General features: G+C 42.8%; 1 protein-coding gene across 9 annotated transcripts in view; it reads left to right on the forward strand.

Annotated features, from left to right (window-relative positions):
• The window catches only part of LOC133452648 (myomegalin-like), a 45,856-nt gene that overhangs the window by 10,362 nt on the left and 7,956 nt on the right, over positions 1-27,538 (forward strand). For 7 of the 9 annotated variants that reach the window (XM_061732129.1, XM_061732126.1, XM_061732132.1 and 4 more), the window contains exons 1-28: positions 11,904-13,925; positions 15,077-15,214; positions 15,299-15,418; positions 15,527-15,619; positions 15,719-15,943; positions 16,020-16,178; positions 16,269-16,370; positions 16,601-16,738; positions 16,838-17,017; positions 17,176-17,370; positions 17,473-17,655; positions 17,738-17,854; positions 17,937-18,017; positions 18,127-18,230; positions 18,336-18,484; positions 20,911-21,023; positions 21,144-21,319; positions 21,460-21,763; positions 22,078-22,288; positions 22,371-22,487; positions 23,309-23,571; positions 23,653-23,867; positions 24,628-24,745; positions 24,867-24,984; positions 25,113-25,167; positions 26,754-27,001; positions 27,083-27,196; positions 27,299-27,460. In XM_061732129.1, coding sequence (XP_061588113.1) covers positions 12,606-13,925; positions 15,077-15,214; positions 15,299-15,418; positions 15,527-15,619; positions 15,719-15,943; positions 16,020-16,178; positions 16,269-16,370; positions 16,601-16,738; positions 16,838-17,017; positions 17,176-17,370; positions 17,473-17,655; positions 17,738-17,854; positions 17,937-18,017; positions 18,127-18,230; positions 18,336-18,484; positions 20,911-21,023; positions 21,144-21,319; positions 21,460-21,763; positions 22,078-22,288; positions 22,371-22,487; positions 23,309-23,571; positions 23,653-23,867; positions 24,628-24,745; positions 24,867-24,984; positions 25,113-25,167; positions 26,754-27,001; positions 27,083-27,196; positions 27,299-27,460 — 5,518 coding nt within the window. In that variant the 5' untranslated portion in view covers positions 11,904-12,605. Of the gene's footprint in view, positions 1-1,927; positions 2,005-5,429; positions 5,554-5,642; positions 5,801-6,655; positions 6,813-7,577; positions 7,632-11,903; positions 13,926-15,076; positions 15,215-15,298; positions 15,419-15,526; positions 15,620-15,718; positions 15,944-16,019; positions 16,179-16,268; positions 16,371-16,600; positions 16,739-16,837; positions 17,018-17,175; positions 17,371-17,472; positions 17,656-17,737; positions 17,855-17,936; positions 18,018-18,126; positions 18,231-18,335; positions 18,485-20,910; positions 21,024-21,143; positions 21,320-21,459; positions 21,764-22,077; positions 22,289-22,370; positions 22,488-23,308; positions 23,572-23,652; positions 23,868-24,627; positions 24,746-24,866; positions 24,985-25,112; positions 25,168-26,753; positions 27,002-27,082; positions 27,197-27,298; positions 27,461-27,538 lie in introns of those variants that run through there. The other 2 variants (XM_061732134.1, XM_061732133.1) reach the window with 2 other exon arrangements.

Raw genomic sequence — 27,538 nt, forward strand, 5'->3', positions numbered from 1 at the left:
ATAGTCACCTTTGCTTTGAATGTTGCATTCACAATGAATTATAGTATATATTTATCTCTTATCCCTTCATAAAGGGTCTTCCAGTGTTTCCTCTGCTAAAAGACACACTTAAAGAAAAACTGAAGCTCCTTTTCTCAGTATTTTAGAGAATTGAGCAAATTGGATGATCATTTCTTAACGTATTCCTGGTTATTTTTGTTCCAAAAATTTATGAGGAAAAAATATTCTGACCCGATGTGTGGAAATACAAATTACAATCCAAGAGAAGGCCCAAGGGAGCACAATCAAACATATCAGGTATAATAAAAACAATATTGTTCTACTCCTGTGTTACAATATTCATTTTTATAGTCGAGCCCGGTCTTTTATTGTCTGTGTTTAATGTTTGTTGGTCCGTAACGGTCAAATGTAGTTGCACAAATTTATGCAATTTTTCTATATTTCTTTTTCTTTTTAACCCTATTTGTTTTAGATTAGTGGTATTTGCACTTATGACCTTTTACCTCTTCCATGTTATTGACATCCTTTTTTCATTTAGCATTAAAACAAATATGTGCTCAAGATGGCACTGTGGCGTTTGACTCTCTAACATTAACCACAATAAATGTTCACTGAAATGCACACAGATAAATATTGATATTAGAATTGAATCAGAACAGCTCTAGCGTTTACACAAAAATAATCACACCTACTAGTGTGTTTTTCTTATCGAACCTGTTTCACCAGTCGAGTATTTCGCTGCAGGACAAATATTTGCTTAACACAACCTGAGTCTCTGTTGTCTGTTGTTACTCTTTCCTTCATGTTGCCCTTTTAACAAGTTTCTTATATTTCTGCTTTTCTGAGACAGATTTGAGACAGATCCCGTAGTTATTTCTGTCCTTGGTTTACGGGTTTTATATTAAGCCACGATTTTCTTTATTCCTAATAAAATGTCAGAATTACCAATTGATTAACCAGGCCAACAATTTGTTATATTAGGTTAAATGTTAGTTTGATCAAGTGTTCAGATCCTGTCAGCTGCTTTTTTAATTTAGATGAGATGATCTTATATTTGCCAGTGTTAGTCTTCTGTACGGTGTTCACATATGCAGAATAAATGTGTATGCATGTATTAGCCAGCAGTATGTAATATTTGATATAAGTGATCTTGATGACCATGATGGGCAGGAAGTAATGAGACTGACCAGTCGGAGCAGTATCTGCTCCAGCAAGCACGCAAACTCTCCACTGCTACGTGTCTTTGGACACATTGGATGGAAAGACTGATCCCCACCATACACCCCCCTCTTTAACTCCTGTGTCACCTTGGCTAGTGTAAGAGCAGTTATCAGCCCCTCAAACACCCGCTGTGGACCCCAGCAGGTAAACAAACTGTGGACTTCAGCCCAATGAATGAGTATCTGAGCTGCTCCAAATTCTTCAGCTCTAAATATACCCGCCGTGACAGCACGGTCAGATGTCTGTTACCGAGGACATACAACGCCCCGCGGGGCTGATTCACACAGCACAAATGAAAGAGTGATGCAGTGATGTTATGGCTGAGAAAAAGCCTGAGCCTTAAGTAAACCCAATCAGCAATGCAATGACTGAGGTATACCAATCTAAAAGCTTTCATTTTCCTCTCTTCAGACCATCAAAATGACATTTTACATGATTCAAAAGCTGTTTTATCCATAGGTGTATTGGAACATAGTTTACTATTGACTTATTATTGATTTTACTTGCACGTTTTCATCAGTTTTTGATCAACACTGAGAATTTTCACAAACCCCTATCCAGCCACTATGTGGCTCCATAGACATTCAGGTCATTTATGTTTCTTGTGAGACACTGTGGTCGGTGCAGACAAGGCACCTCCAACACTCATGATTGCATGATTACATGACTGATTAGCTGATCACCTTCTGATATTCATCTGTTGCAGAACATTGAGCTGAAGGTGGAAGTAGAGAGCTTGAAGCAGGAGCTCCAGGAAAAACAGGATCTTCTGGACAAAGCCCTGTAAGTGCACTAATATTGCTCAGAACTGATTTTTACTTTGCAGCTCAGGTGTTATCATGAATACATTCAGGTTTTTGAGTTTGTAAGTGGCTGCTGTTGGCAAAACAGTTTTTCTCACTCTTGTATACTCATGATACATGACACCGAAGAGGGTTTTCAGTCAAGTTAGCGTCAGCTGTTATTGGTAGACTTGGTTTTAAAGAGGTTTAAAGAGGTTGTGCGTGCGTGTGTGCGTGTGTATGCAGTGGTACAACTCCATCTATGGATGTTGGAGTGTCTTCCTGCTTCAGTGTAGTGTGTGATTCCCTACACACCTTTGCTTTAACCGTGGTAGCACCCCACATCTCTAGGAGCTCATCCATTTAGCAAGAAAGACAAAAACTACATTTCAGATCCAGTAAACTTCAGATTCAGAAGTTTGTCGTTCCATGACAGAGACAACTTGCATCTAGCAACTGCAACAACAGCACTGGTATTGTTTATACTGTCTACATGTGTGTGTATTCTGTACCCAGATTTTGTTCATTTCAGAGCAGAGCAAGATATAATCATTAAACTTTCCAGCTATGTTGTTGTTGATGAGAATGAAGGTCTACTGATCTGACCCATGAGTATTGTGTCTGTCTCTCCTCTCTCTGTTCTTCATTCTCTCTTCCTGATCTCCCTCTTCCTGCTCTGCCCAGCTGGCTTATGATCCAGGTCCTGCTCAATGTTTCTTCCCTCCTAAAGGGGAGTTTTTCCTTTCCACTGTTTGGCTTAAGGTTTTTCTCCCACTAGGGGAGTTTTTACCTGCCATTGTTTATGTTATGTTTATGTAATAATTGCTCGGGGGTCATGTTCTGGGTTTCTGAAAAGCTCCTTGAGACAACTTGTGTTGTAATAGACGCTATATAAATAAAACTTAATTGAAGTGAATTGAGTACTGTTGAGAGCAGTGGTGTTAGAGGAGCAGGAGGATCCAGCTTTACAATCTGAATCTTCTTTCTGTACACAAGGTGTCTGTATCTGATGTGAAGACAGTATTTTAGAAGATAGATGTCATTGATGTTTAACCACAGTTACAAGATGTTTGCATAATTGATTATGCATTATTAAAAGCTGATAAAAAGGACTTGTAAGCAGTTAGTTTATTTTATTGTTTTCTTTATGACATTGTTGATTACTTAAAAGAGATGTTTTCCTCACCCGTGGGGCTGCTTCTCTTATGATCCCAGTAAAGCATTGTCTTGCACTGTTACAAAATCTGTTTGGACTTTATAAAGTCTAAATGATTCCCTGAAGTCTGTTTAGACTTCATACACATTTGCCTTTGAATTAACAAAGTGAAAAGATATAAATTGACTGAGATGGTCCTTAAAAGTCATGATTATTGATTTTTAAGTCAGCATATTCCATTAATGTTAAGCTTCAGTGGCTCTTTTATCTCAGACTGGCTTTTAATGATCTTTAATATGGTTGTTTTTGGTGGTGGAAATATTGAAATTGGAGAATATTTAGTGTATGTATATAATTTTTTTAAATTATTATTGCTATAAACATTTATTTAAAAAAAAGTTTAGAAATGTAACTTCCTTAGAGTTCTAAAATTTAACAAATCTTGAATTTAATCCAAACAACAAAAAAAAGACAAAAGGTTTTATACGACATAAAAGCAACATCACTCTGGAAGAGAATATAAAATAAAAATCTTACAAATATTTAATCTTTCCAATTAGTATATATCAATAATACATTTGAGCAATTAAATAAATATTTATCATAGCAAATTACAAAAATATAGATTTTTCATCAGCTAAAGCACATCATACTCACAACAATTCAAGGAGTATTATTTTCAGTGCAATTGCTCAAAAGTTCATGTCTGTTGTTATTTCAGCAGGACAACATCTTGTCCTGAATGACTTAACCCGTTACGCACGGCCTAATCTCAGGTTTATGTTCTTAAATGACTTGTGCCCCCAGTACTGGGGCTCCTGGGTATTAAATCAGCATGACTTCAGAACAACGTTTTTTGTTAGATCACAGCATGACACAGAGGGGGGAGCGGAGTGGCCTAGTGGTTGGAGCTTTGAGCTCAGGATCTGAAGGTCGTGGTGTCGAACCCTGGCACTGGGGTCACTTTGTGCATCCTTGGGAAAGATACTTTATTCTCAGCTTTCCTCACTTCACCCAGGTGTATGAATGGGTACCTAGCTTTGCTAGGGGAAGTATCCAGCGATAGACTAGCCGCCTATCCTGTTCATTTGCTACAGAAACCAGAGATAAACACTGGCTCTATGGGCCACAAGGCTCGAAAAGGACATACTATGACACAGATAACATTTGCTTGGTTGGGCTGCCAGAGCTGTCTGTTATTGGAAATGTACACCATTTCTCTTGGATAAAAGTCTGTATTTGTTCACATTTTCTAAACAAATGGCCTGAAACTAATTTCCTTGAAAGTTGTGTCTGCACAGTAAAGGCTAAAACAAAATAACAAATTAATACATTCAAACTTTTCTTACATTTTTACCCAACTTACTCAACTTTTTTTTGGAAATAAGGTTTGTAGTTGACAGACCAACATTACTATTTAGTCTCCTTTCTGACTTCTTACATAAAGTCTTGTAGGTGTGGCTGTCCATGTACTTTGTGAGTTTTGTCCACTTTATATGAAGGAATCTTGTCCTTGAGACAGATACTTACATCACTCAGTCTGGTTCAAAATATCCCAGTTATCTGAGCTGCTGCATGTGGTGTTCAGAGTTAAAAACGTATGCTGAGAGTGCCCAGAGCAGGACTCATGGCGACATGGTGGCGTGTGCCATTCTGGGAGCATCAATTCTGGGATGCAATTGTTGACTAAGTGATGCAAGCAGATGCTTACACTGTTTCAATGAGCGAAATAAACTTGAGTCACTTAAAGTCTGTGATGACAAACGGAGAACCAAATTTAAGTTTAAAATACTTATTTTTAATATTATATGCATTTTGAACTATCTGTATCAATGAGAGTTTACTAATTTACATTAACTTATCCCATCAATAACACATCATCCTGCTGTGTAAACATTAAGTTCACCTATGTAATGATATATGATGATAGCAGCATAGCACAATGCTATAAGTGGATGAGTGTAAGGATATCCTATGAGGCTTCTAGAGGACAGTAAAAGTGATGCTGTCATACTTTCACTTGGCTCTCCCTGCTGTCTCCGTCAGGTCCTAAAACTGACCTGCCTGACATTTTGTGCAAATCTAAACTGGTGCACGAGCTAGAGAGAATGTTACTGGCCTTTTTTCACATCTTAGCGCCATCAGATCCATCATCAAATCTCAGTGAGCTCAATGTTTTTGGTATTGCCTTTTTGTTTATAACATCAAGTAGTAGTGATCAAATGTGTTCAGTGTCACAATACATTTTTACTTTTTTTTTTCTTTTATAGCACAACAGCAGAGAGCTTGACCAATCACAATGAAGCAGAGCTCCAGAGACTGTGTCGAGAGAGACAGCAGGAAATCGACCAAATGCAACAGGTGCTTGAGGCAAAGATTCAGCTCCTGCAGGAGGTTAGTCTTATCATCCTGTGACCAAGCTGTACTAATACACACGCCTCACTTTATCAAGTCCTAACTCTTTATGGGGTTATGTCTTGCAGGAGGCCCAGCTAGCACGCAGTGAGGCTGAAAGGATGGCCTCACTGGCGGGATCACACTCCCACGCCTCCCTCATCTCCTTAGATGCTGTTATGGAGGAGATCCCCGAAGACGAGAGGTCTCCAAGTATCCTGTCACCATCCAACACCAACAAAGACAGGTGCAGAGCTGTTTCATTTCATGCATACCACACTCTTTTATGGAAAAGGCAAACATCTACATCCCAGTTCCTCTTCGAAGGGATGCCACAAGGTTTAGTGCTGGGGCCACTTGGTTCACCGGTACAGTTAGGCCCAATCCCAATACTCCCCCTACTTTCTTTCACTAGCCCTACTTTCTATCACCTAAAAAAGAAGGGACAGATTTTAGGGCACTTGAAATTTTCCCTGGAGCCTTTATTCTGGTGTGATCTTCGGCAAACGGGCAAACTAGTGATTATGTACGTTCACTGAGTGAATATTATGAAAGTAAAATATATATTACTCGCTAGAAATGTAATCAAAACGCATTTTTATGCAGAAACTAACTCAAAATATTGATTTTATTCACTAGAAAATAAGAAATATCCGCCATGTTTTTTTTTTTTTTTTATTCAGTCCGCAAATGACGACGAAAAGCATTCTGGGAAGTTTTTCTGTCCCTAGATCAGCTAGTCAGCATCGGAAATCCCTCGATCCGTAGGGACAGATTCATAGCCACTACACTACTTTTCTTCACTACACCTAGGTGGAAAGAGGAATAGGGACACCACTACCCTCATGGGAACGCGCAAAATTTAGGGGTAGGGATGAAAACGAGGGGTAGTGGGAGTATTGGGACAGGGCCTTAATGTATGTTCTAGAGTCTTTTTAACTGTACTGGAGGTTGAGCACTGCTCTTCTCTTGTAAATGACTTGGAATATAAGCTTCTGCTTATTGAATAAATGTAGAAGTAGAGTCAATTTGAATCACCAAGAGCAGAAAACCAATCAAATCCTTCCCTCGGAGGCATTGACGTTCTTGTGCTTGCATTCAGGTTGATTGAAGAACTGACTAAAGAGCTTCACTCCAAGGAAGCCCTCATTACAGAGCTGCATGGAGACAAGACAACGCTGACACACAGGGTGGAAGAGCTGGAGGGACATGTTCAGGAGCTGTCTTCATCTCTGCTACAGAAGGACAAGGATGTTGAGGTATTTTTGGCTTTTTAACTTCTGGTCACTTCACGTGACGAGCTATCTGAGGTCTCATCTGTGACTGAGCTCGACAGTTTCCTGGCTTTAGTTGTAGAAAATGTGAACTCTGAATGTGGCACATGTAAAATGTTACAGTTTCTAACTCTGATGGTCTCCCTAGAGGCATGGAGGTTAAGTTGATTTAAGAACATAAACAAAAAACATAAAGGGGTTTTGCTGATATTACGGACATAAGACCATAAGAGCTAGATGGCACATCCTAACACGAATCAAATATTTCTTCAAAAAAATAGAAACAAATGTTTTAACGTGAAAAAATCCTTTGTACTGGTTTGATGATCCTTTTTGTAGCTGTTTGACCCTTTTCATTTTAAGTGATTGAGTTAAGCCTTGAACATTTTAAATAGTCTTCTAGTATAGCTGCATTCCAGTGGACCACAATGTCTCCTCAGGCGAGACGTCTTTCCCCAACAGATGCTACTGGTGCAGCATATGTGGCATTCCTCTGCCTCATTTTAACAGCTATTCATTTAGATCACAAGAGCGGCTGGCCTGCACTAAACATTACCGTACTTAAATAAATGCACACATGTGTGAAGGCCATCACACACAATGTCATGTCAATGTGGTGAAATAAAACAGTTAACTGTTTCGCGGAGATCTATATTTGTTATTTATTTGTGGAGATTCCCTTTTTACATGCATCTTTAGATGGACTTTTGATATATGAAACTGTTTTATCATTTTTCCTCTATAATTTAGTTTTATCAGGAGGAACTTGGTCAAGAGAGGCTCCGCATCGAACAGGAGATGCAGGTATGTCGATGATCTACACACACACACACACACACACACACACACACACACACACACACACACATACATATATATTTATATATTTATATTATAATGTAAATTAACTACAGTATGTGCAAGCATATTGTTGTCATTGTGTTGCGAGATGGTTTATTATGTCAAACACAGAAGATACTGTGTGTGCTATCCTACTGTAAGATTGTTAATATTGTGTTGCAGGAAGGTGCAGGCTTTGTTTTAGAAAATACTGTCTCAACCTACACCACTGACTTCGATCGCTTGCTGACTAACAACAAGTCTAAAAATGTCTAATACCAGCTGCTGTTTAGTTTGAATGTTATGCTTTGAAATAGATCATTTTACAAGGCTGTTAGGAAACGATATGTAAAAGGGAACACTAAAGTAACATAAACGCAAGCTTGCAGTGCATAAGTCAGCCTCTCGTAGATCTACACGTATACAGTGTATATACACTTTATTAAGTACACTTGTTCCATTGCCAGAAGTACTTAATTAAGTCGCCAGTGAGAAATCAGCAGTTGTACTGGATCAAAAACACACTCACATGTTGTTCAAGACTTTTGTGCAATATCCGTTCTTATCTTCGGGCAATTTTGTTGAAATGTTTTGAAACACTTCACATTTATTAACTTGTTAACTTACCACCCGTTCATATGTTGTACAGAGTAGTAGCAGTATACTGTTCAGCATATATATTAACAGTAAGCAGAGTGCTTCCTCGGACAGACTCTGCCTCCCTATGGACAAGCAGAGATAAAGCAGGACCCACATTAAAGATCTTAGAGTATAAAAAATAACTACAGTAGAAATAACTTAAAGTATTTTGTATATAATCAGATGAGAATTTTTGAAATATGTTGAGCATATTTTCTTTTATTTTTACTTTTAGATATAGTACCTACAAACTGCAGAGGACTTTGCTACTTAATTTTACTACTAAAGTACAATTTTCTAAATATTTTCTAAAGCCAGTCTATCACCGTAGGATGTTTGTGTAGAAATCAGCAAAATATACTCAAGGCAAGTACTGTCAGTAATAATAACAATAACATATTCACAGCGTCATCCAGTAAGCATCTAGTGGAGCATCGTGTGCTGAGCTGTGGCTCTGCCCGTCTCTTAGTAAACCACCGTAACCCTGTCTGCAGATCATTTACAGAAGTGCAATCCTGCAAAGCTAACAGAGAGAGTTCAGTTCAATTCAATTTTATTTACATAGCGTCTATTACAATACAAGTTGTCTCTAGGTCCTTTCCAGAGACCCAGAGCATGAACATAAAATTGCAGTAGGTGGTGCATTTTGTCAGGCTTCCAGTGAAATCGCAGGCCATCTGACAGAGGGGTATCTCTGATATCTCATCATATAAAGTGTCCGAATGTGGTTACATTTGTTTGAAGGACACACAGCCTTCCTGATACTGTCATGGAGAAGCATCATTACCTTGACACCGTTCCAGTTTGGCCAGAAACGTATTCCTTGTTTGCAGACAGCATTTTCCTTTCAAGGTTCCTCTGCAGCTGTTTTAACTTGTAAATCAGTTTTTAAATGAGGAATGCAAATGCCCTGGTCAAAGCAGCCTCTCTGCTCAGATTTTAAACCGGATGTATTTCTGTACATGAATGAGCCTCAGTGAGGGCGAAGGACATAAAGTCAGCTGATCTGGTTAGTAAGAGAAGTGTGGAAGAGTGGGTTGGTGTGTCATATATAACATGAAAAGTAACCATTCATGTGTGAAGAGCTGCACATATGAAAAAAACAGAGAAGTATCACGAGCACATTTGATTTTTTACGGTTTTATTTGAATGGTGTATGTAGTAAGAGATATTGGCTACATACGTAATGGATGTGAGAGTGTAGATATGAGAGGGACTCTTTGATGAACTAAACAAATATTTTCACTGATTTGTTTCTGTCTTCTTGGCACCTCTAAACTGTAAGGGAAGAATTAATAATCAGAATTAAGTGCAAATAAGTGTGTTTTTATTTAATTAAATGTCTATCCATTTTCTATTCGTTGAGGCTGAAGCTTGTTCCAGAAATACAGAAAAAAACACTCAATGAAGGATGGTTTTCTTGCACAAAAAGGTGATGATTATTTCAGTATTCTGATTGGTTTGAATAAAATTTAATTAAGAAAATAACGAAAAAACAAAAACTATCAAAGCTCTTAAAATGCTTGTTTCATCAGTTTTTACTTTAATCAAGACACTTCATGGACTATAACGGGGTTAATCACTGAGCCAGAGTCACCTGCTCATTTCCTTTACGTGCTTCGTGTGGTCAGGGTCTCTAAATGTGGCTGGAGTCCATGTTGGCAGAAAGACGGGGTTGACAGGGTACACCCTGGACCGGTCAACAGTCTGATATGTCCCTCTGCATCCTCTCTGGCTTTACAGTCGCATTGTCAGAGTCATGAGTGGAGTATGCTCTTTTGAAAATGGTAAATGCATGTTGTACGCGCATAATTCTCCCTGAGTGCTTCATTGGCTGGAGCTGGTTGGTTTGCCATTTAGCTTTTGTGACAGATGCTGTTCTGGAGTCTTTTGCTGCATTTAAAACTTTAGAGATTAAAAAAAACAAACAAAAGAGGATATTGCAAATATCATCATAACTGTGGAGTGTGTGTGTGCGTGCGTGCGTGCGTGCGTGCGTGCGTGCGTGCGTGCGTGCGTGCGTGCGTGCGCGTGTGTGTGTGTTTTCACATTTCCATTAAGTGTCCCCTTACATATGTGCGTGAGTGGTTCGCATTTTAGCTCTGGTTTCAGCTGAGTTGTCGATAGGTCAGGTTAACCTTTGAGGGCTCAGAGACCCTGAGACTGCTATCAGGTTGTTTTGATGTTTCAGGGTAACAGCAGTCATGAGAGACGTTAATTAGCTCACCAGACACCACAGATGTTTAGTCAATATATGACTGCTGAGGAGAGAGGGCAAAGAATACATGTAACCTGAAACTTTGACACATTTATTGCCAAGGTTTCTTTTATAAGAGCAACTTGTGATAATTAAAGTCGTTCTTTAATATGACGCTGTGTTGTATTTATGAGGTATTAGATTGCACAATAGCTCTACGTTACGTCGGCGGGGCTCCTCCACCCCCATTCCCATTCCCATTCCCATTCCCATCCTCATCCGGTCATTCAAACATCTCTTTACTCACACATTAAAAAGGCTGTGCAGGATCACTGTATTTATTCTTCAGAACTGCTTAGGGGGTGTAATCACATGGATGGTGTGCTCGGAAGTCACATCTTGACCATCTGTTTGTGCTTCTTGGAAAAACAACAATGATGCTCACTGCAGGGATAAACTTGCATGGTTGAATGCAGAATAAAGACCGAGCTGTTCAGTCATCACAATGAGAACACTGTTTGAAATCAGCACCATGGCAGCAGGAGATACTAAAAATAAAATATTTTGCCTGTGTAAACAGATAGCAATGGAATAAATTGTATTAAATGTTTTACTTTTACTACGTAGCTAATGATTTAGTATTTCAATCTTTATAGTAATTCATATTATGACAAATTAAATAAATATAGTAAGTAGTGCCAAAAGATGAATTCAAAATCTTGAATAACATACATATAATGCTGTTAAAAAAATATATATGTAAATAGGAAAACTGGCTAAAACAGTGTACTGATTATCAGTGTGATTATTGGTCTATTGTTTTACCCATCAATCTGTGCATGTGTGTTAGAGAAGGAAAGGGGAGGAGAAATTCAAGCTGCGAGATTTTAATTATTAGCCTACTGAAAACCAGCATAAATAGCAAATTAATTAATTAATTAATCTTTCTCCCTGGGTCATTCTATCATACATGGAATGTTATTGAGCATTTCACCTGTGTAGTCAGGCGCACAGAGCTTAGTAAACCGGGCAGGAAGAAATCGCAGACTTCCAGGGGATCCTCATATGTCTCCTTGCGAAAACAGCTCAACTAAAGCGGTTTGTTTCCTGGGGTTGGATGTAGGTATTTGTTTCATGATGAAAAAATGATTCATTTGATCTGGAATCAAGGTGATAATTAATCCGTGAGCATGCCGTGTTTGCCCGCACCGGGCTGCTCCACCCCCGCTGCCGCGGAGAGTGGTGCGCTCCGCCGCGGCAGGTCTGACTTCCGTCTGATTTATGGTCCCGCGTTACACCAACGCAGAGCCTACGGCGTAGGATGCGCGTCACCGCGTCCCTTACGCCGTAGGCTCTGCGTCGATGTAACGCGGAACCATAATTCAGTCTTCAGACAGACACACACACCGCCGTCGCTCCGGAGCGGCTCCGTCTCCTGCGGAGGCACCAGGTCGCGGCGGAAACCCGCGTCCCCGCCGTCTGAGCTCTGACATGAACGGACCAGCTCTGCTCTGCACACGCACGTCTGCGGAGGAGTTATTAGGAGACCATCCCCGGGGCGTCTGTGACCGCTGCGTGTGCGCGCCGAGGCCGGTGGATTATTAAAGCCGCTACCTGCTCGGGATGAACCGGCGCGCGTCCGTAACGACGCAGTTGTGGTGTTGCAGAGACATGAAGACATGAAGAAATGAAGACTCTAGACATGAGGCGGTGGTGCACTGAAAGCCGAGACACGTTGCTCAGAAAGCGCATGTAATTAGAGGGACAGAGAAGGTGCGCCATAGTCCTGACGCACCTGTGCCTCCTGCAGACGCTCCTCACTGATGGAGACCCGGCTCTCTCATCTGCTCTCACATCACGCTCTGCAGGGATGCCAAGAACCAGCGTGGAGTCCTTTTTTCTACAAGCCAAGACCAATCATTTGCATTTACCTGAATTGAATTTCTTTATAAATTAATTAAATCATAATTATGATTTAATTTCCTGCCACTGCCAGTGCAGCGACCTGATACCATTGTGTGCATTAGATGTGTCTCATTGTAATCCTTCATCCGGCTCCCTTTTATTTAAATATGTGTTACTTGTGAAGTAAAGCTCGTAGAATGCTTGATCTCAAGATGAAGGAGACGTGTCGTATCTGTGGACGGGAGCTCTGCGGTAACCAGCGGCGATGGATCTTCCACCCGACTGCCAAGCTGAACCTACAGGTGCTGCTGTCTTACGCCCTGGGCCGAGAGCTGGACCGAGACGGCAGGGGAGAGTTCGCCTGCTCCAAGTGCACCTTCATGCTGGACCGCATGTATCGCTTTGACACGGTCATCGCTCGTGTGGAGGCCCTGTCCATCGAAAGGTTGCAGCGGCTCTTGCAGGAGAAACACCGGCTGAGGCAGTGCGTCAGTGGCCTCTACAGGAAGACCAACTCAGAGGAGGGTGGTGTAGCTCTGACCGGAACTAACGAAGGCAACGGAGATGGGATGGTGGATATTTCAGGTCTCACTCATGCAAAGTACTGTGCCCTGCTGCAGGAGGATTTGGTGTACTCCATGTACGAGTCCTGGGCTGACGACAGCCTGGACTGCCACCACCATCACCACCATCACTGTTCTGCTGGTCCGGGGTCAGAGGCCACGGCTGTGGGCTCACGCCGCTGTGTGTCTAGCACTCCTAGGAAATGCCGGGGTTGTTCCTACTGGCGGGTGGCTGATTCCGACTATGAAGCTGTCTGTAAGGTGCCCAGGAAGTTAGCGCGGAGCATTTCCTGTGGGCCATCAACCAGATATTCAGCCAGCGTTAGTGGAGGGAGTGCGACTGGAGGAGCGGGGGACGCCGAGAGGAGAAATGTGGACGATTCAGAAGAAGCCCCTTCTTCTCGGACATTAGTTCCTGGATCTCAAGATCGTTCTAGAATGTCAGACAGCGATCGGACCCTGGCTGGGCGAGTGAGCTCCAGCCCTTCAGTTGCATCCCTGGAGACGGGTGAAGAATACACTCATCCTGGAACCATGACAGACGGGCCGCTGAGCCCCGGGGAGGCAATAGACGACCGCATGTCAGATACCCTGTCCGAGGAGCGCATGGGGACACCACACGACCGAGCCTCAACGGGATCCAGCCTATCTCTGGCCCTCTGTTTGCTGCAAAGCTATGCTGTCTACCGGCCAGTCCGGAGCATCAAGGGGAGCAAGCTGCCCGTCTTGGTCCAGCGTGGTCCCAGTAATGGAGGTTCAAGGCTGAGCTTCGCTGATCCCGTCCTGGGAATGTCTTATGGGAGCCCAGATGGAGAAGGAGAGAACCACATGCCGACGCTGGAGCTGGAGACCCCTTTGATCAGGCTGGGCGGAGATCAGGATTGGCATCTGGCTGACGTGGAGGATTTCCTGGAAGATTTGTTCAAAGAGTATCCTCCTCCACGTCCCCATCAGGTATAACAAGAACAGTGATGGGGCTGAAAGCGAGTTTTTCCATTCTGCAGAATGATGAGTATAGAGTTTTAGCCTTCGCCCTGCAACCACAAGGCCCCTGCGGCTCCATGAAAGAACCAGACGAGCAGGCTTTGATGTGTCAGTGCACCCTGCCCTATCAACAGTTATTCCCACTGTTTTTATTTCACCTTTTTTTTTTTTTGTGACTACTTTTTTTTAAAATCTTCAGCCTACAAGCTTTGAAGCAGAGTATGAGAGGCGTGGCGTTGGTTGTACGTGCTTTAGTTGTCCATGAGTGGAATACGTGGTGTGGTGTATGGGCACTATTCTCCTGACTGCTTCATTAGCTCTGCCTTTGAAGGTGCAGATTTACTATTCTAGTGCTTGCAGGACAGTAATGCAACACACTACTAGTGCAGCCAGGTGTAGGTAAGCAGTTGCACACGGCACGGCATAATTACCTAATGAGTGTGCGTGAGTGCGCGCACACGGATCACTGCTAACGTCCACATCACAAACGGCAAGGAGCGAAAGCTCAGCTCGGAGCCTTACAGAATTTTCTGCTCCAATATGTCCGGACAAGTGCGTGTCTGCGTGTGTGTGTGTTTCTTCTCATGAACTATCCTTTCTGGATGGTTTGCATTAGTCTCTGAGTTGGATGCTATTACTCAATAAGAGTGTTGGAATCGTGAGCTCGGGCCGCTGACAGAAGTAGGTTAGATAAGGGATGGCATTAAGAGTAACTCCACTACTGGCCTATTTTCACTCAGCCCTTGAGGCAAAGTGATGCATGCAATGTCAGACCACACTGTCCTCTCCACACTGGTTGGCTACTACAGCGACAATGTTAAATTATATTTAAGTATATCTTAAAAAGAGGAACTGCTTGAAATGACAGCATTTAATGATTTAATTCTACTCCAGATTAGACCCTTGTTCCACTTTTAATTGGGTTCACTGGGAATCACCTAATAGCATCCTTGTATCCAAAGAAGGTTGTAGGAACTGGTTACGTCAAGGAAATCAGTAGGAGAGCTCATCAATTAAATGTTTATTTTTCACATAAATGAGTAGAGTTTATATACATACCTGCAGTATTACATAATCCAGTTTATGTACTCGTCACTTTAACGTCTTCTTGTTCTGTGCAGAGCCTTGTTGAAGAGCAGCAGAGTCAACTCAACCAGTACGAGTGTGCAGCCGGTCAGTGTGTGAGCGAGCTGCAGAAGGCCCAGCTCCAGGTGCAATCCCTGCAGGCTAAGATCCACGAAGGCGAGGCCAACAACATGGTGCGGCGCAGTCCAACCGTCATTTACAGCTGGTGACACCAACAACTCACTGACAGCCCAACAAACCCGCTTCTCTTTCTGTAGAAGCTGCAGGAGAAGCTGAACGAGATGGAGTGTGAGCTGCGTTCACTCCGCCAGGCTGCCCAAGGTCAGGAAAGAACCATTCAGGGCCTCACTGAGTCCATCAGCACCAAAGACAGCGAGGTGTGTATTTGTTGTCCACTCAGCTGGAGATGAAAGCCCCACAATGTGAGATGATAATCCAGATATTGATCAGAAAGAGCTTATTTGTGTGATTAATTCTGCTCTAAGGCCCAGGAGCTGTACCAGCTGATCGAAGGGCAAAACAGCACTCTGTGTAAGCTGCAAGAAATGGCCCATCGCAACAAGCTTGCTCAAACCAAGGTGAGACCTGATGTGTATTTGTGGTGAAGCTGAGGTATAAAAGGGCTGCTTGTTTGATTGATGAATCTGATCTCTGTGTGTGATTGTTTAATTCTCCAGGCTTCAGTGGGGGTGGGTGACTCCTTGACTCTGGCCCAGCTGCAGAGCGAGCTGCTGGCAGTGCAGAGCTCCCTGTTCTCTCTGGGTCTGGAGCTGGAGGCCAATCAGAGGACTCTGAGACAAAGCCAGAGGCAAGGAGACGACCTGTTGAGATTCAAGGACAGACTCAACTCTGATCTACAGGAGGCACTGCAGCACAGGGAGGTCACAGAGAAACACAATCAGGTCAGTGTGACTACTATCACGTGATCAAACCAAATACACCAGGCAGCATGTGTAACTTCTCATCTTCTGGCTGCAGGACCTGTGCATTGCCCTTCAGAAGATTCGCTCTGAGCTCCAGGCTAAAGAAGCAGCTTTGAAGGAGGGTGAAGCAGAGAAGAATTCAGCGATGCATGAGAAAGACAGGGCCATTGCACAGCTGAAATGTTCCCTGCAAGACAAGGAGCAACAGCTGCAGGTAACCTGCGCAGTCCCACACAATTCCCACCCATCATATTAGATGTACATACAGACAGCAACATTTACTCATATATGGTCCTATCTGTAGGAGTACCTGGAGATGCTGGACTCGACAGGAAGCTCCAAACCAAGAGATGCCTTACTGGAGAAGTTAAGGGAGCGGATTAAAGAAAGAGACAGAGCTCTTGAGGTAAAACACAAACACATGCAGGCATGTTATTATAAATGCTGCTCGTTATGCTGTCATTCATGGATCTGTGTGAGCTTCACATGGTCATCAGTCGGTGCGACACATAAGAACACAGAATGCATCTTGTGGAGGTGATAAACAAGCCCTAAATTAAATAATTAATGAATAGGATGAAACTAAGATGGTACGAATCACTGATGTTTGATTAGCTACCGCTTTGCTTCCTGCAGTGCTCCATTGATGACAAGTTCCACTGTCTGGAGGAACTTGAGGGTCAGGTGAGGAGACTACAGCTGGCCCTCAGAGAGAAGGAGCGAGACATGGAGAGACTCCGCTGCATCGTATCCAACAACGAGGAGACCATCACGGTACGGTTCTTAACATCAGGCAGAGCTGCTGAGGTTTGGTTTACAGCTAGTTGGGAGGTGTTTGACTCTTCCGTTTGGCCTACGCCTGTAATCCATCAGAGTCTAGATTCGCTGGAGCGGGGTAAAGAGCAGGAGTTGGAGCAGGCGGCCGAGGCCTACAGGAACATCCAGTGGTTGAAGCAGCAGAGCGACGACAAGGAGAAAAACACTGTGAGAGAGAAAGATGCCATCATAAACCAGCTACAGGCCGCTCTGCAGGCACGCAGCCAGGAGACGCAGGTAATAATAAAACATTAATAAAGTATTCTTGGAGATGAGTAAACTAGCCATTCTGCTCTAAAGTGGCCAAACCTGTGTTACCTGTTTTAGTTTAACTAACACAACGGGTGTGCTCACACTGCTTTCTTTGATGTTTGCTCTTTTGTTCATGCGTGCAGGATCTGACGGCTGCACTTGTTGCCAGAGTCCAGGCTGGTCCCAACGAAGTGGTAGAGGAACTGAGGGCTCGGATAGCTCTGAAAGACAAGCTCTTCCAAGAGCTGATGTCAGACCGCAACTGCCAGACGAATGAGCATCAAGCACAGGTCCAAGATCTGCTCAACACTCTCAGCACCAAAGACCAGTACCTGCAGGTGAGCGCTTGTGCTCAGCACGGTTATGCAACTGACGTAAAGTAAAGTTGAGTACAACATAGAGCTTTTAAAAAAACTAAAACTTCCCACTTTCTCGGCCAGGACTACTCCTACAGGCTATCCTTAGTAATCAGTGAGCGGACAGGCCAGCTGCAGGAGCTCCGCAGACAGCTGACACAAAAGGAACAAGATCTGTGCGAGCTGAGACGGGACAAGGAGAGCGAGTTGGGAGGCGAGAAGCAGCGTCTGCAGAGTCTGCTCAAAGAGAAGGAGGCTTTTATCAAGGTATTTGGGTCATTTCCTCCTTTTGCTTTCCCCCTTGCTGCATCATCTGCACACCTGGTCTTCAGCGCACACTTTCTCTCAGGAGCTGATTCAAGCGCAGGAAGAAGCTGCACAGCCGTTTGCAAAGGAAAGCGAGGCAGAGATTAAGGCTCTGAAAGAGGAGTTGCAGCTGGTGCTCAAGAAGGAGATGGATGCTCAGGTATGTGTGCGTGGACCTGGAAGTGATACCACCAATACCAGCCTTCTTTAATCTTACTAGTCTTTATGTCCTCTCCCTGCAGAAGGAAATCTCAGCTCTGCATTTGTCTCTGGCTCACCAGTATTCGGAGGAAGGCGTCACAAAAGACAGCACCGATCACCTAGTAAGATGTTGCACTATTTGGATCATGTTAAGACATTTCTTTTGCTCAGGATTGATTTTTATATATATATATTTTCTCCATCTCAACCGTATCTGCTACTGTGCTGTAGTGTGTGCTGGAGCAGCTGGTGTCTGAGTACAACGAGCTGAACGATGCCCTGAGGGCAGAGAAGAGACTGTACCAGAACCTGCAGCATCTTCACAGCAATGACGGGTAATTAGGTTGCACTCAGGTCTTGTTACTGCTAAAGCTACTGTTAATACACTAAGTTTCAGGAGTTTACCAGAAATACACCTTTTTGTGTTTTTTTTTTTGCAGCAGCAGAAGCTCAAAAAATATTCAGGGCCTCCACACTGAGCTAGATTCTGTGCAGGCGCTCCGTGGACAGCTGGAGGAGGTCCTGTCCAGGACACGCAGCATGGCCCTGGCGCTGGAAAGGGAAGCTAAAAGGCAGCCTGACTTTGGAGGTGGGAATGGGCAGGGTGAAGCCTCCAAGGCTGCAGGCGGCTCTTTCTCTAACGCTCTTTGACGCTCAGCACTATTCAGTGACACTTGCACTCCTAATGTGTGATGGAGCTGCCTGTTACTACTGAGAGTCAGACTCTTAAAAACAAAAAAAAAGAATAACACTAGTCATGAAATCTCTGATGAGTAAAATCTAATCATGAACTGAGACCAAAACCTGACCCTCGGTGTGCAGACAGCTTTGTCCCGTTAGTACAAGCGCTACTCACACAGAGAGCTTATTTATCTGAAATGGAAATGTCACGCTATGTGTTTTATTTAATAATATTCGTTATTAATGTTTGGTATGGACTTGCTTTTATATTGTCTTGGAAAACTGCCTGATTCGACTGTTCTGTATTGCCATTTCTGTCTCTTGTCACTCACCAATGTCACTCTTCCAGCCTTACTGTCACAGTGAAGCTCCATCTTGTGAAGAAATTCCAGTTCATGCCTTACAGTGAAACGTCTCACCATCCATTATTTGTTTTACACCATCTGTTTGTGAACAGGATGTATATATTTAGCAAAGGCCCAAATTGCAATTTTAAAAAAAAAAGATGGCCAGGTTCTTCAGTTCATTCCTGTGTGGACCTTTAGCATTTTGTGATGTGCTTTAGTTGCATTTTAGTCTACAAAATATGCATGAAACGGGTCGGCCTCATTAGCTAAAAGCTGGTAGGTGGGTATTGATTAAAGTAACTTTATGGTAATTTATTTAGAGATGCATTATTTCTAATATACCTGCTCATCAGTTCCGCTGTGTACTGAAGTATCTTAAGATGCCAGGCAGCTGGAAAGCCTGCACGCGTCCCTGGAGGTCTGAAATAATCCCTGTCCGATAGACATTTATAGAAGTTAAAGGATATTTTCTAGAGATGTGTACCCCTATTCTCATCTAGCCTCAAAGATGGAGTCATTGTTAACACTTTTTTTTTGTATTTGAATGCATTAAAAATAAACATGTGCTGGCTTTTTTTTGTCAAAGTCACCCTTGGTATTGATTTCTCTTTATTGTGTTTAATTTGGGAATTAATCTGAAGAATAATCCAAACCGGAAATCCCCCCAAATTGGTCCCAAGTTATTCCCTTCCTTCCTTCGTTCCCCCTAGAAAGCAACCCTCAGTGTGTTTAGCCCACCTGAGCCCCTATAGTGGAAACAGTCTACATCTGATGTTGAATCCTATGGAAGAACCCACACTATTGATGTGGCCTAAAGTATCAGATTTCTGACCATAATACAGCATTAATTTTCATGTAAAGGTCTGCATCAAGCATTAATGTGCATTTGACTCCAAATGAGTTTTTCCTTCATGACCTTGGTCCCTCATGCATGAGACTGTGGCATGGTTTTCATGTTTGCATGACTGTTTTGTTGTATTATCCAGTTGGACTCACACGATTAACCAAACAAGGAACATTTTTTGTCTTTTCCTACAATAACTACTGAAATAAATAAAAAGACATCAATTTAGATAACATCACATGTTTCTTGTATACTCACTTGACATGTTATCAGGCATTCCTGGTATACCCAACAACGTGGCCGGTGAGTGTGTGTGTTGGCATTGTGAAGTGCTATAGTGCCACAGTGTGTAAACAGGGCCCCACATTCTCCCAGTTCAGCTTACAGAGCACATTGTTACGTCAATAAAAGCCCAGTGTTTCGCTGCAACTCATTATTACCACAATGGCAGGTCAAATATTTAAATCACACTTGTTTAAGCACAGAGAAATGTTAGGAAGGACGGGGCTATACTAAATACTCAAAAGAAATTAATTTCAGCAGTGCAGTGAGTAACTGTGACACTCATCCACTCACCTGGGATTCTCACCGCACAGTTTGTGCTGTGTATCACAGCAAGTGTCTGCCGTGTCATTAGTGCCAATAATGTGGAACAGTTTTCCTTTAACATTCCTGTCAGTCACTTTTCCACTGAACCTCTGCTTCCTTGCAAACCAACATTTACTCTCGCTCCTCCCATTCGCTCGGTGTGTGTTGCGTTGAAGTAACATACCAAAGAAGATGATACGTGGTAAATGATCAGCACAGCCCTCATTGAGGGCTATGATCTAGAGCTTCTGTTTCGGTTTCAAGTGTTTAAAGGCACAATCGGAAACAGGCATACACACTTTGCTGCATGGGTTTGAGTGTTTTTATTGGCCTGCTAGCAACATATGACATAACAGTTTCCTTCAGTCACATGACTTCCAGTGTGGTGATTCAGTGCAGAGACAGATGGGTGGAAAATGGGAGGATAGAGAATGGTTACAAGAGCCAGAAAGCTGGAAAGTGACAAGAGTAAAAGGAATAGTTGAAGTTTATAGATGTAATATTAAAACAAAGGAACTAAAAGAACTGGATGTTGTCCTTAAATGGTGATTTCAGAGCTCAGCACAGAAGAGGAAGGAGATGATGAAGAAGGCAGCAGTGATGAGTTCACAGACAGCATCGAGGAGGATGATAATAATCCTGCTGGGAGACTTGTTAACCCTGTTCAGGTAAAGTAATATCACACTTTATTAAGGTGTTATTGTTTAATTACTTTAACATAAAGCAACGTTTGACCCAGAAATATAGTAAAATAAATAGTGAGACCATTTTTTCCCCTGACTTTTTAGGATTATGTGAAAGCTCAAGGAGATGAATGTGGGACTGGAGGTGCAGTATTTGAGAGAGTCACCCAGAAAGCTGAAATAGATCAGCTTGAAGAAGCAAAGAGAGAGCTAGAAGGTGAACTTGAAGAGATACGCTCACAACTGGAAAGTGATGGATACACCTCTATGGCTGAGATGAGGTATTCATATTTAAGAATCTGCTCAAGCAAATTCACATTTTCTTGAACTTTTATCATCCTTATTATTATTGCCACGACTGGTTTATTCTAGAAGTAGCAGGTTTTTGTTTGTTATTTTTGTTATTTCCATCTCCCACTAGGAGTGCCCTGGAGATGTTGCAGCAAGAGAACCAGATATTGAAAGAAAACCTGGGAAGATCTGGAGCATTGGGGCTGAGGACAAATACAGAGCAGACTCTGAACCAAGAGGAGGAGGAGGAGGAAGAGGAAGAGGAAGAGGAAGAGGAGGAGGAGGGCAGTGAGGGAGAGGATGAAGATTGTGAAAACTTTCCAGTGTTGTCGGGGAAGCGAGGTCCTCCTTCAGTTGGTTTGAGCGACGAGCCGGGGAAGAGGCACTGCATGAGACCGCACTCCCTGGACCTGACATCCCACCAAACTCAGACGGTGACACGTTTATACACTTCATATAAATGTCATTGTTTTGTTTCTTGTCTTAGTTTTTGACTAAAGTCTAAAGTGAGTAGATCATTTAAGCATTGTGCTCAAATCATAGAGTTGAACGAGTGAAGACTGATGTGAGATCTGATTTTTTATTTATTTTTTTAATGGACCCTATTATTTTTGTTAAAGAGTTGCCAGTTGCTGGTGTGTGTGTGTGCGAGTGCATGCGTGCATATTACGTAACTCATTTATTTATTCTCTGTGAATGTTAACCCCGTGAGACCTGAGCAGCCGTCTAAACCTGGATGAATGTGCAGTTTCAGGGTAAGGGTCTGGCTGGTGGCAGCACTCAGGTGGCAGAGCTCTGGCAGGATATAGAGGAGGGTCTCCAAAAGCAGACAGTCCGCCTGCGCTCCGACCTGGCTCAGAGCCACCAAGACAACAGGGAGCTCCAGGAGAGGCTGATGGTGTCTGAAGCCACCGTTCAGGCTCAGGCGGAGCAGCTGAAGGACTACAGAGATCTGCTCAGTGAGTCTCTACAAAGAAACACTGATGTTGTTGTTAGATATGTGAACTAAAATTTGCTAAAAAAATAACATGTCATGTGCAGCAGAGACATCGGTCCAGCAGGCCAGTAAGCAGGTGCAGGTGGACCTGCAGGACCTGGGTTATGAGACCTGCGGCCGGAGCGAGAATGAGGCCGAGAGAGAAGACACCAGCAGCCCAGGTGACTCAGCATTTACCAAAACACACCGTATTCCAGAGGTGTCAAGTAACGAAGTACAAATACTTCGTTACCTTACTTAAGTAGAAATTCTGGTTATCTATACTTCACTGGAGTAATTATTTTTCAGACGACTTTTTACTTTTACTCCTTACATTTTCACGCAATTATCTGTACTTTTTACTCCTTACATTTTAAAAACAGCCTTGTTACTCTATTTCATTTCGGCCTTTAAAAAAAAATTATCCAGTTAAATTGCGGTTAGAGTGAATTTGGTTGTGGTTGTAGCACAGATGTTCTTGTCCAGTTTTGTTCTTACATCCGTTGCCCTCAGATTCAACTAAACGTGGATGTACATTCCAATAAAGGTTAGGATAAATGATAACAAGCCTCTGAAGTTTGACTTTTTGCACCATTACAATACTTATAGGCAACTAGTCATCATATCTTCCGTCTCTGAAACACATGTTAATGCTCAATAGTACACATATATGGTTCTTTAATATATTTGCATTATACTAAGATGCATTCATTTTCAATGGCTTTTTTCCTTAATGACTTTTTTCCCCCTTACATTACTTTTACTTTTATACTTTAAGTAGTTTTGAAACCACTACTTTTATACTTTTACTTGAGTAAAAAACTTGAGTTGATACTTCGACTTCTACAGTATTTTTAAACTCTAGTATCTATACTTCTACCTGAGTAATGAATGTGAATACTTTTGACACCTCTGCCGTATTCGTATCCTCCTGCAAAATGAAGTCACTACTTCTGATTAGTCATGTTTTAATACGTTCCCTCATCTTTCCCTCCCACTTTAGAGTTTGATGACCTGGAGATGTGTACATCGCTGTCCCATCATGACTGTGAAGGCGTGAGCACAAGCTGGTACACTCAAGACTGCAGCAGCAGCAGAGATGCCTTTAAAATGGGGGATGAGTCAGCTTCTCTCCAGCACCTCGTTCAGGATCTGCGCTCACAGTTATCCCACTCCCACAAAGTGATCCGTGGACTCCAGCTGCGAGTCCGCTCCCTGTCTAACACCAGCGACTATGCCTCCAGCCTGGAGCGCACTCCGCGCAAGGTTCGAATCATCAACTCTGGTTCTCTGGACTTACTTAGGTTGCATTCTAGGGGTTTACTTTATTTTCTCCTGACCTTTCAGGTTAACTGGGCGCTTGAGACATCATCAACCCCCAGCGGTATGGAAGAGGATGAAGGCTGGATGTCTGACACCCAGAGAAATGGCTCCGGCTCCAGGCCCAGCAGGGAGCTGCAACAGCTGATGGATCGAGTTGCATCGCTGGAGGCTCAGCTGAAGAGCACCAGGGTGGAGAGCAAAGGCCAAGCAGAAGAAGGGAAATGTGCCACCTGGCCTGGGTGAGAGAACAAACAGATAAAAGGAGAGGCTGCTGCTCCTTTATATTACTCCTAGTGCAGATTTCTTTCTTCAGCTGTGTTTATTTTTTCTAAATTTGGTCAACAGATGATCATGAGAGTACTTAGTCTTATGACCCAAACCATTCAGTGCAGAGCAAAACCTTTAAAGGGGACCTATTATGAAAAACATGTTTTTTCTTGCTTTAACATATATAAAGTGGTCTCCCCTCACCCTGCCAACTCAGAGAAGGAGAAAAGCAACCAAATTGTGCAGTGTCTGTACAGCCGCCCGGATGAGCCATCCAGTCTGATGTGGCTTCTACGAGCCGTTCAGATTCTGCTCCTGTCATTGCGTAACGACGGAGCGATTTACATAGGTTGTCCTCCGATGTGTGAAACCACGCCCACAACTAACTCTGGCCGGAACAACAACAACAACTCCACCGGCCGGAGCTTCTGCCCTTTTTCTACGCGTCATTCAGGCTGCCAATCAGCACAGAGCCTCATTATCATAGCCCCGCCCACTCAGAATCCTGCATAGATAATGAGGTTAGAGAATGGGAAGATAAAGACATGGCTCAGAGGCTGAATTTCTAATTTATTTAGCAAAAACAACCAAAAGCTTGTTTTTAAGACAGTCAAGGCCTGTTTAAAATAGATATTAGATGCCATAATAGGTCCCCTTTAAATAAAATAAACAGTCCCATTCATATTGTGTTTTCCTTCCTCCCCCCGGCTGTTGCTCTTCCTCTCTTGGCAGGAAGTACAACTCTCTGATCCAGGCACAAGCTCGCGAGCTATCCCACCTGAGGCAGAGGATGAGAGAGGGACAGGGAGTCGGCCACATCCTGACCCAACACCTGGGAGATACTACCAAGGTGCTGCAGATTGGGTTAACTTTATTCATCCATCAGTTGTCTATACTACAAGACCAGAAAAGCCAGGAGACTATTTCTACTTCACATTCCTTTGCTCATTCACATTCTCTGCAACTTTCAGGCTTTTGAAGAGCTCCTGCGGGCCAACGATATTGATTACTACATGGGTCAGAGCTTTAGAGAGCAGCTGGCTCAGAGCTCTGCTCTGGCACAAAGAGTTATCATCAAGATCAGTGGACGTAAGGAACATCTTTCTATCACAGAGAAGACCAGAACATTCCTCTTAATTGTTGTTATCTTTAAGCTCGAGTGGATGCTTCCCCCCTTTCTTTTCATTCCATCTACTTACACTGTTTAACGTCCACAGGAGAGCGTGCAGAGAGCCATGATGACAAGACAGGCCATGAGCTGCTCGCCTTAAGGTGAGTCAGCTTGATCTTGTTTGTGTTTGTACTGTATGTGCAAACCTGCTCTTGTGTATGTGAAACACCTTTTTATTCATAAAAGTTATGTATATATGTCCAGCATAGCTATGCTCATCTCCTGTGAACATTTATACCAGTTTACTGGTGACAAATAAGATACAGGCCTGCAATTACATAACAACAGACTCCTGTTCCAGTCATTAGATTGCTCCCTTGTGTGACATGTGGCATGAAAGCGCAGCTCCACATGACTGCTAAAGGGGATAGAGGGATGGTGTTAATCCACACTCGGGTCACGTAAGGTGCTGTCATAGAAAAGACAGCTTGCAGACGCCCCACTAATTCACACATCAGACAGCATGCTTATGAAGCAGCCGTGTGCTGGTGTGCAGCATGGTCATATTTATACCAAATCCTCCCTCTTTTTCACTATCTAGCATTCTCTACCTGTGGTAAAGGGAGGGAAGATCAGAAGTCTCTTGTTAGACAAGAGCCCTCTAGTTTAGGTAGCTCTTTGTTTTTCTGGACAGGACTGACACTTCTGACAGTTCTGACAGCATCACCACACGCAGGAGCTCCCTGGGGTGTTTCAATAACAGCAAGTAAGGCTGTAAACTCTTTTAACCCTTTAAAGCCGGACATATGAAATAGCACGTAAAAATTCCCAAATTTCTTTTTATTTGAATTGCTAATTATATATTTGAATCAAAACCACTTAAAATGTTGTATTAAAACAATTTATAAATAATAATAATTCTTATTATGAATATATTATTTAAATGTATGTATTTTTTTATTTAGTTGCTTATTTTTTTTTATACTTTTTTGGTTTGTATGAAACTTTTTTTTTCCTTTTTTTGATTAAGATGCTACAAAGGTCTCAGAAATTCATTGGTCAAATATGATACATCTGGCAATAAAGGGTTAATACGCAGTTGGAAACATTGAACCCTAAAAGTAGTAGTAGTTATTTAGGAATATTAACCCCTTTATCAACCAGGCTTTGGGGTTGCAAAAATGTAACCACCCTAAACTCGGATGGTGAAACCTGCATGTTGTGAGTAGTTTGTTCTTCCATTTGGTGTCAGATTGTCAGGTTATTGGTGCTCTGATTGATTTTTGGAGTGTATTGCTGTGAAGAAAATACTTGCAGACTGCTGCAGGTTCGTCCCTGCATTGCAGAACATTTCTTTTTAATCGTCTCAAAGATTCACTAAAAAGCAAGAAGGATTTAGCTTTTTAGCAAAAATCACAACTGGTTTTCTTTTCTCACACATTTACTAAACTCTTTCACTTCTTTTTAGGATTGTGGTTCATAGTTACCATATCTTCATGGGTGATTTATCCTTTAAATAGTTATTGATCTCTCTGTCAATATCGCAATTATGAAAAAGAAATGGGAATAGGTCCAACAAGGTTCTGGGATTACATTTATGTTTTAACAAAAAAAGTACCTTTTTAAGGTCCCGTAAGGGATTTATACATCATATCATTCCTGTTGGCTATTGTGAGCAAGTCAATAGCATAAAAGTAGCTATGTTGTCTCAATGAAAAATGTGATTTTCTTCTTTGTGTCCACACAGGCTGAGCAAGGAGCTGCAGCAGAAAGATAAACTCATCGAGTCGCTCCACACCAAGCTGCATCAACGCAACGACACCCCGTCCAGCTGCCACGCCCTCTCTGAGACCACCGACCAGTCGGACAGGACCTCCTTGGTGTCTGACGAGTACCAGACCCACGAGGACTTGGAGCTGTGCTCGGACATCGACTCCAGGGAATATCAGGAAGAGCACCGGCTGCAGCAACAGGAACTCGCATCAGGACCAAATGGTAGTGTTAAAAGTGGACCTTTTATTTAGTTTCAGAACTACATCTTTACATGTCCCTTCACCTTCCATTCCCCTCTTGTAGTCCGCCCATCTCTTCATCCCCCTCCCTGTCCTCATGGTCCCCTCAAGACCTCCAGCAGCTGTCCCAACATGCTTTACTCAGCTCCTCTTGGTATGACCAGTGGATTAGCTGGAGGTACGAGACTGACGGACGGCTATGACTTTCTTCTTTTTGTTGTTTTTGTTTCACCTCCTACTTTATGTTCTGTATGTTTCATTTCCTGTCATTCTCCTCCAGCCCTTTTCAGTGCCCCTGCCTCTTCCTCCCCCTCTGTCCTCTCTGGCCCTAATGTCTGGGGTTATGAAGTCCCTTCTGACCCCCGGCCCAGGGCCCTGTCTGTGATCGCTGTTCGCCCCGAGCTGGACACGCTGTACAAACAGATGAGTGAGCAGCGCAGGGGTGAGGGCCCCGACAGAATGTGCCATGAGTGTTTCAAATAGTGTGAAACCACCATGTTGCTCACTGTTTCACGTCCTC

Source organism: Cololabis saira, chromosome 10 (assembly GCF_033807715.1).
Source record: "Cololabis saira isolate AMF1-May2022 chromosome 10, fColSai1.1, whole genome shotgun sequence".
Classification (NCBI taxonomy): Eukaryota; Metazoa; Chordata; class Actinopteri; order Beloniformes; family Belonidae; genus Cololabis; species Cololabis saira.